The sequence below is a fragment of the Portunus trituberculatus genome, chromosome 14 (assembly GCF_017591435.1).
Source record: "Portunus trituberculatus isolate SZX2019 chromosome 14, ASM1759143v1, whole genome shotgun sequence".
Taxonomy (NCBI): Eukaryota; Metazoa; Arthropoda; class Malacostraca; order Decapoda; family Portunidae; genus Portunus; species Portunus trituberculatus.
The window spans coordinates 12,501,289-12,511,683 of NC_059268.1; the positions used below are offsets into that span (position 1 = coordinate 12,501,289).

Sequence of the window (10,395 nt, forward strand, 5' to 3'; positions counted from 1 at the left end):
CTATTCTGGCTATTGATTCTCAGAATTTTGCTTGTCCTCTTTGCTATAAATTCTATATCACTCAGAAACATTATAAACTCATCTGTCTCTGACATCTGATAAAAAAAAATGTTGGTATTACATATTCTGAGAATTTTTCTGTACACATGAGGAGTCAAGGAGTTCAATACATTAATTAATTATGTAGATTTCAAAAGTTCATCCTCAGAACAATAGCAGAACCTATATTACTGGAAAATAAAATCAACAACCAGAATCATAATTTCTAAAGAAGGCAACAACAATACCTTTGTCCCTTCTCCTGCCCTGACTACACATTACTTCTACATACTGTATTTCCTTCCCATCCATGACAGTGGTTTGGTGGTGGTTACTCTTCCACTCCTGCGTGATAGGACGTGCACTTGCCCTCTGCATAGGACCCACATATGCCATCCATTTTTTTGTCTCTTGCTGTGAACTTTGGATTGTGATTTAAAGGCCTACTATTACTAGATGTGGATGGGATACTAAAAGGAAACAAAGAAACTATGATAAAGAAAGGAACATTGGTGCTACTGTAAAAGTAAACACAGGTGGTAGTATGGTGGTGGTCATGGCCCAGATGGTTGTGATCAGGGCATCACTAAGTTATGATGGTCATGTTTGTCCAGAATGTGATGAGTAGGTATGTGATAATGATCTAGCTATGTTGAGCAACTGCTGCAAAAAGTGGTACCATATTCGTTCAGAAAAAGTGGTTCAGAGTACATACAATTACAATTACATTGGTATTTTAGTAGTTGTAATTCTAATACTCTTGGATTATTACATGATTTGGAGACTGCTCAAGAACTTGTTGCACAACTTTAAGAACTAACAATAAGACAATGTTAGAATTGCTGACCTAGATAACTCTCTTGCTGATAATGGTTATGATCCTGACAAAGGAGTGGAAGGTCTCGTCAAAAAAAATTGATGTACAGTACTTAATGAAACTGCTACTACTGGTATTACTATTACTACTACTATAGTAATAATAATAATGATAATAATAACAATAATAGTAATAATAATAATAATAAGAAGAAAAAGAATAATAAGAAAAAAAATAAGAATATAATAGCTTCTATTACTATAACTACTACTACTACTACTACTACTACTAATGATGATGATGATGATGATGATGATGATGATGATGATAATAATAATAATAATAATAATAATAATAATAATAATAATAATAATAATAATAATAATAATAATAATAATAATAATAATAATAATAATAATAATAATAATAATAATAATAATAATAATAATAATAATAATAATAATAATAATAATTATTATTATTATTATTATTATATACTACTATGGAAATACATGAAAACCACCAAACTACCAATAACACACACTGAAGTTCGTTGAGGGCCGCTGCAAATTAGAAAAAAAAGTCACACTCAAGTCACATAATCACTACATGCATTTCAATGAAGGCACTCACATTGACACTCACCATCCCCATTGAAACATACGTAACATGCAGTGGCGTAGTGAAATAAACTGACATGGGGCGAAGCCTGAAAATGCCGCTCCCGAAAGTAATAAAAACCTGAGATTAGGCATATTGCACTTGTTTATTAAGTATACATGAATTTTAAATCAATATTTTGCGCCCCTTCAATTTTGCAACATCAAACAAACACTAGAAGATCGTGAGGGAAGCCCCGTTACAAAGGCAAGGCTTTCCGACTCATCCACACCACAGATTCTGCCGATACAAAGGCCTGACCCAGAAGAAATTCTGCGTCACCTGTACCATCAAGATCAAGAAGAGACAGAACCCAGACGAGACAACAACACTCACTAAAGCCACTCCCTCCTAACAAGCTAACATGGTGCCGCCGCGCTGTGCCCCTTCAAAGGAAATCACAAAAATGTCTGACATCTGGTATGACTCACAAAGGTACTCACAAAAATGTCTGTTGTTTGGTATTACTCACAATGGTTGAAAGCAAATGAACTGGTGATGCTTTCTAATCAAGGGAAAAGGACGTCATGCAGGCACTGTGGAAGGCTCTTATCCAACCAATACTGAACTACTGCAACCAGATCTGGTCACCCCACAGAAAAGGTGACTTACAAGAGCTGGAGTCAGTACAAAGAGCCTATACCAGGAAAATAAGAGGCATGAAAGCTAAGTGAGGGGAAAAGTGCGAACGAAGTTCTCATCTTTGAATTGAAGGAGGAGGTTAAGAGGCTTGGGGAGGCAGTGGAAAAAATTAGGCAGGAGATCAGTGTTAGGCCGAAGGTTGGACCTTCTGAGGGCGACAGGGTGGCTTGGCCCTCTGTCGGGAAGAGCAGAGTGGGGAAGAGGGAGCAGGCGAGCCAGACTGGGAAAGATAGTAGTCAGGATAGGCAGAGATGGCAGGTTGCGAGGGGAAGGAAAGCGGAGATAGTTAGGGAGGATAGGACTAAACCTGTTGAGTGTGAAAATAGGTTCGGTTTGTTGGAGGGGGAAGGGGAGAGTGAGTGGAGTGAATGAAGTGGTTGTGGTGAGTGAAAGGAGAAAGAAGGGGGTAGAGGAGAGGAGGAGGATGGTTGTGCCTAGCACACCTCAGGTGTGTGTGGTGGGTGACTCTCAGGTTAGGTATTTAGATAGCACTTTCTGTGGGAAAGACAGGGATAGGAGGACGAACGTGTGTATGCCTGGTGCAGGTGTGAAGGCAGTGAGTGAGGAGGTGCAGAAGAGGGTTGGGGGGATGGAGAGGGAGGGTGTAGTAGTTTTGCACGTAGGTGGGAACGATGTCAGAGCAGGTGGGTCGGAGGAGTTAGTGGCAAGATTTCGGGAAATGTTAGGCAAGATAAGGGAGAGTGGTAGGAGGTGTGTAGTGTCAGGAATCTTGCCTCGTGTGTATGTTAGCAGGAATGGTTGTCTAGAGCCATTGGTGTGAATGATCGGGTAAAAGGGATGTGTAAGGATGTGGGTGTCAGCTTTGTGGATGTATGGGATAGGTTCTATGGGCGAAGGGATTTGTATGCTAGGGATGGTGTGCATCTGAGTAGGAAGGGTGTGGATGTGCTGAGTGGATGTCTGGAGGGGAGTTGGGATGGAGTGTAGGGGGTGAGGTAGCAAATGCATTCCAGAAGAAAGATGCTAGACATAAATTAGATAGGATAAACAGAGATAGTGAAAAGATTAGGAAAGATTTCCAGGTGCAAATAGGAGAGAATAAGATTAGGATTCCAAATAAGGAGACAGCATCTAGGAAGGTAGCAGGACTTAAATGTTTTTATGTAAATGCCAGGAGTCTTAGGAACAAGAAGGACGAGTTATCTAGTTATATAGTTGAGGAGGACTTAGATGTTGTATGTGTCACAGAGGCATGGGTAAATGAGGAAAAGTTTAGGAAAATAGGAAAGAATATGAAGTAGATGGATACATTATGTATTTACACCAGAGAATTGGTAGGATAGGCGGAGGAGTAGTTATTTATGTAAAAAATCCTTCATTTCCAGTCAGGTTAATGGTATTAAGGTAGATAACAGAGTAGAGTCCTTATGGCTGGATGTTAGAGTAAACAAAAGTAAGGTTATTAGAGTAGGAGCTTTTATAGGCCACCTAACCAGTCAGCAGATGTAGACAACCTTATGGTAGATGAGATAAATAGGGGTGTACTAGTCAGACAATTATCTTAGGGATTTTAATCTTAAGTCAGTAAACTGGGAGAGGATGGTAGGAGATGCTAGTGAAAATAAGTTTATGGAAAGTTTTCAGGATAACTATTTAGTGCAGATGGTAGATAAACCTACTAGGGGAGGAAGGTTTTAGACATAGTACTAACAAATATTGAGCATTGTTTAAAGGAAGTTGAGGTAGGAGAGACTTTAGCAAACAGTGACCATCATATAATTAGATTTATCATTAATTCCAGTAGGGATAATATAGTGAATAAGACTAGAGTCCCAAACTATCAGAAAGGCAATTATGGTAGGTTACGTCAGTTATTAGGAGAGGTAAACTGGGAAGATAGTTTTGGAAATAAAACTGCACAGGAGATGTGGGATATTTTTAAGGTTGTAGTAAAGGGTATAGTGATGCAGTGTATCCCTTACAAAGATATAAGGCAGAGAAACAGGAAGCCATTATGGTGGACTCATGAGATAGGTAGCCAGATCAGAGAGAAGAAGAGGGCATACAGAGAGTTGCAGAAAAGTGGGAAGATGTAGATTTGATTAGGTACAGACAGGTCAGGGATGATTTGAGTAAGGTTATAAAAAAAGTAAAAGGCAGGCAGAGATAAAACTAGCTAGAGCTGGGAGTAAAGATCCCAAAAATTATATAGTTATTACAAGGTCAGTGATAAAAGAAATAAGGATAGGATTGGACCACTCAGAAAAGATGGTGTAGTAGTGGATCAAAATGAAGACATAGTAGAATTATTGAATGAACAATTTTCTTCAGTATTTACTAGGAAAGAATAGGAAATCCTGTTACAAACAGTGCGACGAGTAGTTTAAGAGCTTTAGAAAATATTGATATAAAACCGGGAATTATTAGGAAATTTATTCTTGAACTAGACGATAGGAAAGCTAGTGGTCCTGATGAGCTACATGCCAGAGTACTTAGGGAGGGTGTAGACAGTATTTCTGAAGCACTTAAGTTAATCTTTGAAAGATCACTTAGGTTTGCTGAGATACCTCAGGACTGGAAGTTAGCTAATGTTACTCCAATATTTAAAAAGGTAGGAAGGATGATGCGAATAATTATAGACCGATCAGTTTAACTAGTATAGTATGTAAGATACTAGAGAAAATCATTAAGGGTAGTATTTGGGAGCATTTAAATGAGAATAGATTAATTAGAGATACCCAACATGGCTTTAGATCAGGGAGGTCCTGTCTTACAAATTTGCTCGATATCTTAGAATATATTACCAAGGAGTTAGATGATGGAAATAGCATAGATGTTATATATCTAGATTTTAGCAAGGCGTTTGATAAGGTACCGCATAGGAGGCTAGTGTACAAATTGAGACTACATGGGATAGGGGTAGGTTAGTTGATTGGATTAGTGAATGGCTTTCTGATAGGAAACAGAGAGTAGTATTAAATGGGGCAATGTCTGAGTGGAAGGAAGTGGTTAGTGGGGTACCCCAAGGATCAGTGCTAGGACCTCTTCTTTTCTTGGTGTACATTAACGATTTAGATATAGGAATTAGTAGCAAAGTATCAAAGTTTGCAGATGATACTAAGATAGCATGTGCAGTACAGGGTGAAAAGGACAATTACAGAATACAACGAGACCTGGACAGGCTGATAGCATGGGCAGACAGGTGGCAGATGGAGTTTAATTCTAAAAGTGTCAGGTTATGCATTTAGGTAAAGACAACACAAACTTTAACTATGAGATGGAGGGATGTTGGCTAGAGGCAGTAGAGGAAGGAAAGGATTTAGGAGTAGTGATAGACAGGACTATGAAATTTTCAAAGCAATGTTTAGAAGCAAGAAATAGGGCAAATAGGATCCTGGGTTTTATAAATAGAAATGTTAGTTATAAAAGTAAGGAAGTGGTGCGTAGCTTATATAATTCCTATGTTAGGCCCCATTTAGAGTATTGCATACAGGCCTGGTCACCCCACTATAGGCAGGATATCAACATGTTAGAAGCAGTTCAGAGAAGAGCAACTAGGATGATACCAGCATTAAAGCGCCTGGAGTATAGAGATAGATTAAAGGAATTAAACATGTTTTCATTTGAGAGGAGATGTATAAGAGGGATATGATAGAGTTATTTAAAATGTTCTCAGATACAAACTACATAGATGTGAGATCTTTCTTTACCTTAGAGGAGGGAAATAGGACTAGAAATCATGGCAGGAAGATTAGAAAGCAATGGACATCCGACTCGAACAAGTCTCCTGCGATCTAGTGTAGCGGTGACAGACCTTAACAAACCAGAGATCACAGTCCTAGCACTAGGCGTGCATGGGGAAGGCAGCTTAGTAAATGGAAGGGACAGGCTTAATTAATGTCTATCTATTGCATGAGGGTCAAGTTCAGTTCAGTTGACTGGTGGAAGTGTAGCCTGGATGTCGGCACTGGAAAATTTGCAGTTTCAATTTACCCTGTCTTTTATTTCTTTTTTCCCGTGTCTAACAGGCTTGGGGACCTCTTAGGAAAGGGGTTTTAGGGTGGGAAACAAAAAAACGAGCAAAATTTGACCCCTATGAAAAGTCTAGGGAAATAAAACCAAATACTTGGACTAAAAATTCTAAGGAAATTTCCTACGCACTCAATGAATTGCCTGAATATTGTGAACACCAGAACTCTACTCTAAACGTAACCTAACCTAACCCTACCACACGGACACACTCAGTACCCTCTGACTGACTGCTGTGGAAGAATCCAGAGCTAAAATTGAGGTAAATCTTAGAAATTCTGTCCTGAAGTTATTAATTTACAATAGGGTAAATTGGGGTTAGAAATGGTCGTAGAAGTGTGATCTAGACCGTGAGAATGTGTAGTTCCTTGTGGTGTATTGGTTCAAACTGCAACAATTCCTTGGCCCTTGTTGATGTGTTTTGGTTTGGGTTTTGTCTGAGGCTGTTGCTGTAATTAATTATTATTTAAATTTTTTAGTACTCTTTGTTCTCTTATTTTCTTCTATACTAGATTTTCAAAAATTAATTTTTCATTGAGTTGTTCTTCATTTTCTGGGTAAGGACGCTGCCAATTGGGATGTTTGCATCTTTCATTGGTGTAGGCTGGGCAGTGTAGGAGGAAATGGTTTAGGTCTTCAGTATTATTGCAGTTTCAACCAGTACACCACACATAACTCTACACATTCTCATGGTCTAGATCACACACACACACACACACACTTCCTCTCATCCCTATTCTGTCCTCCTCTTTAATACATGAGTTAACCAGTACTACTCTCAATCCTTCACCATTATTCTGTTCACCTCTCTAATGCAAGAGTTAACCAGTGCTCTCAATCCTTCACCACTATTCTGTCCACCTCTCTGATGCAAGAGTTAACCAGTACTCTCAATCCTTCACCACTATTCTGTCCAATTCTCTAACACAAGAGTTAACCAGTACTCTCAATCCTTCACACCTTTCTCTAGTAAACTCTTGAACTCCCTGCCTGCTTCTGTATTTCCATCTTTCTACCACTGGACGTCTTTTAAGAGGGAGGTGTCAACACATTTGTCCCTGTCCTTTGGCTAATTCTGTACCAATCTTTAAGTGAACTTGCAATTCAAGTGGGTCTTTTTTTTTTTTTTTACTTTTGTTGCCCTTGGCTGGTTTCTGTCTTGCATACAAAAAGATAGTGTGACTTTGCTTGGCTGGGTTTTTTATATGTCTTGGTGTACCACAAATGTGATTACAAGTGAGCAGTTTTGACAATTTCAGATTGATAAAGATGACATGAAGGTAAATGATTGCAAAACATGAACTTTTGTTGACTCCTTTCTTTTGTTGTAGGCTTTGGAGGTCCAGCGGCACACTGCACACTGCACATTGCTTGCATAAACGTGTGTGGAGAGTGCAAGACTGAGAGTGGCAAGGATGGAGGATGCGTCAAGACAGAGAGAGACAAGGATGGAGGATGCTGCAACATTCACAGCATCATTGCTTCATGCTTTCTTGTTTTGTGGAAAGTAGTGCACACAGTTTTGACCGGAGGATTGTATGTCATCACTCATATTGATAGATTGTGACATTGTGTTGACCCTTGTGCATCGAATCACTTCATTACATGTCAGCGTATATTTAGCTACAGGGAGTAAGGCAGACCTGTTCTGACAGGGACTGTTGCCATGTGTGTACCGGCCTCATGGCAATGATAGGTGGAGTGAGACAGATCTGTTCATACAAGCACTGCTGCCATGTGTGTCCAGGCCTTATGTTTCCTCTTGCAACTTTCCTCATTTTTCTTTCTCTAATACTTTTGAAATAATTTTGTAAGTTGAAGACATTCCTAGAGTAATGTAAAACTAGAAAAAATTGTAGAGTTGAAATTTGCAAAAATTGTACGAATTCTGCTAGTCAAATGTAAAAATTGCTGAGTTGAAAATTGTAAAAATTTTCTAATGTACAAATTCTAGTATTGCGCTGTAAAATTTTTAGTATTGCGCTGTAAAATTTTGTAAAATTTTTAGTATTGTGCTGTAAAATTTTTAGTATTGTGCTGTAAAATTTCTAAGTTGAAAATTTTGGTAGAGTTTTCAATTGTACAAATTCTAGTATTGCATTGTAAAATTTTCTAAATTGTAAAAATTTTCTAGTGTACAAATTCTAGTATTGGGCTGTAAAATTTTTAGTTGAAAATTTGGGTAGAGTTTTCCATTGTACAAATTCTAGTTAGTATTGCATTGTAAAATTTTCTAAGTTGAAAATTTTGGCAGAGTTTTGAGTTGTCAAAATGTGTTGTGGATTGAATAAAAGGAAGGGAGACTCTTCATTGTATTGTTAACCCAAATACACATCTGCGCTTTCTCCGGAGACTCTTCGGAGTATTTATGACTTAGTACAGTTTTTGGGGACAGTTTTCAGCATTTTTTTTGCCATTTTTGCTGCTTTGGGGACAGTTTTAATTTTTTTTAGTTTTTGGGGACAGTTTTCAGCATTTTTTTTGCCATTTTTGCTGCTTTGGAGGCAGTTTTCAGCATTTTTTTTTTTGCCATTTTTGCTGCTTTGGGTGACAAGTTTTCAGCATTTTTTTGCCTTTCACCTGTTTTGCAGCTTCTTTTCAACATTTTTTAGCATTTTTTTTGCCAGTTTTGCTGCTTTGGAGGCAGTTTTCAGCAGTGAATGCCTCAGGATTGTTGCAGTTCTTTTCTACTACTTTTCAGCTTTTGAGCTGGTGGTATATTTATTGTGGGGCTTGATTGGGTTAGGTTAGGTTTAGACTGAGGTGTAATGAAGATAGGCTTCATATTCGTGAGATTAGTATGTTTCAGAAGTATCCCTAAAAGAATAAAGGAATTAAAAGCATCAATATCACTTTTCTTCCTCCTGATTTATTATGAAGTAGTAACACCAGTCGTGTGGATACATCACAGAACATTTAAGGAATAACACCAATACGCGTACATTCACATCAGATGGAATTAATAATATTACAAGTGTGACTGGCAATATGTATTGGTTAGGTCAGGTTACATGACGCAAGGCAGGCGTCCTCCCTCCCTGGATGGCACCGCGTGTTGTCAGTTGTCAGGGCAAGTTCCCAATTCCTCCGTGGAAGGTGGAGGGAAGCAGTGTGTCCTGCAATGCAAGAAGAGCCAGTTTCCTGCCGCAGCCCGCAGGTTCAGGGTTGTCAGGACACGCTGGTTTGGTTTTCCCTTCAGTAGTGACAGGACCTGTAACAAATAGCATTTTAATCATGAACAACATTTTCCTCAATTGTAGGACAGGTGTGGTGTAGTGTGGTGTGCGCCCTGTTATGTTTAGTGCATTCCATTTTACCCACCACTACGAAACAATTTGTTATAATTTTCTCCATTCCTCGCTTCTTTACAAAACAAGTCACCGGTATTAATTTTATTCTGATTTTGCTTCCATCACCCTCATGTTATCTTTAACACCCAAGACCGAATAATTCCTGACAGCCTACGCCTCCAGTGAACGAGGCGAAACGGCCCAGTCCCTGCCTGTGACGGACCGCACGCCTCCGCGGTCCGCGTCCTCTTCTGAGGAGGCACACTGGAGATGCACTGCTATCACATGGTCACAGAGGAGGATGACGGAGCTTCTCAGACGCTTGGGCGGATACAAATTGGACTGGCGTGCCGCTGTGGCTCACGAGTTCGCTGGGGTGAAATAGATGTGGCTTCAAGTTAGTAGTGCGCCAATGTAGGGACGCCGGTGCCAGACTTGTGGCGGGGCGTGGTCCATCTCTTGACTGACGCCCGAGACCTTCTTACTCCGTTTAGTGGGTGACCGGCATGACCCGACCTTGTCCCTTGAAGTATACACTGCTGCAACAATAAAGTTACCAATCATCAATCAAGAAACATCCTCCACCTGCTGTGTCATTAAGTAATTCTTTATGCCAAATCTAAGACCTTTTCTATGATACAGGGAAAACTGCATGGTATGATCATCAGAGTGATTAGCCTCAAATTAAATGCAACTGAATATATTACCGAAGGACTTTACGTTTCAGCACTAACATTCAGCCTCAACTTCACATTTAATGGTTGGTACACTGGTTCACAGCACACGAAACTGGGGCTGAAACGTCACGGCATCCAGCAATTCACACACACAACGAAATATCCCACTAACAATAATCCTACCAGGTGTTACCCAACCTGATGCACCGACTCCCAACACAACCTGGACTTGTCCAAGGCGGGTCAAATTGACCTCAACAAAGAGAAACCCCTACCCTAC

At 39.5% G+C, this 10,395-nt stretch overlaps 1 protein-coding gene and 1 long non-coding RNA gene across 4 annotated transcripts in view; one reads left to right on the forward strand and one right to left on the reverse strand.

Moving 5' to 3' along the window:
- The first annotated feature begins 1,543 nt into the window (after positions 1-1,543).
- On the forward strand, positions 1,544-8,454 carry LOC123503463. Of its 3 annotated transcripts, none has more exons than XR_006674468.1 (2): positions 1,544-1,951; positions 7,480-8,454. XR_006674468.1 is itself a non-coding variant. In XM_045253248.1 (2 exons), the coding sequence occupies exons 1-2, from the start codon at positions 2,044-2,046 to the stop codon at positions 7,713-7,715; spliced, it is 312 nt and encodes a 103-aa protein (XP_045109183.1). In that variant the 5' UTR covers positions 2,003-2,043; the 3' UTR covers positions 7,716-8,454. The 3 variants fall into 3 exon arrangements, 1 of the variants encoding a protein (XP_045109183.1); XR_006674469.1 differs by having other exon boundaries at positions 1,544-1,936; XM_045253248.1 differs by lacking the exon at positions 1,544-1,951 and adding an exon at positions 2,003-2,119.
- Positions 8,455-9,125: 671 nt separating this feature from the next.
- The window catches only part of LOC123503465, a 2,512-nt gene continuing 1,242 nt past the window's right edge, over positions 9,126-10,395 (reverse strand). Inside the window, exon 2 of the long non-coding RNA XR_006674470.1 lies at positions 9,126-9,977. This is a non-coding gene — a long non-coding RNA (uncharacterized LOC123503465). The remainder of the gene's footprint in view (positions 9,978-10,395) is intronic.

Coding starts and splice junctions, on each gene's coding strand:
- LOC123503463 (XM_045253248.1), top strand. CDS start 2,044: ATGCAGGCACTGTGGAAGGCTCTTATCCAACCAATACTGAACTACTGC. Junction 2,120..7,479: donor CTGGTCACCCCACAGAAAAG/GTGACTTACAAG, acceptor CTTTTGTTGTAG/GCTTTGGAGGTCCAGCGGCA.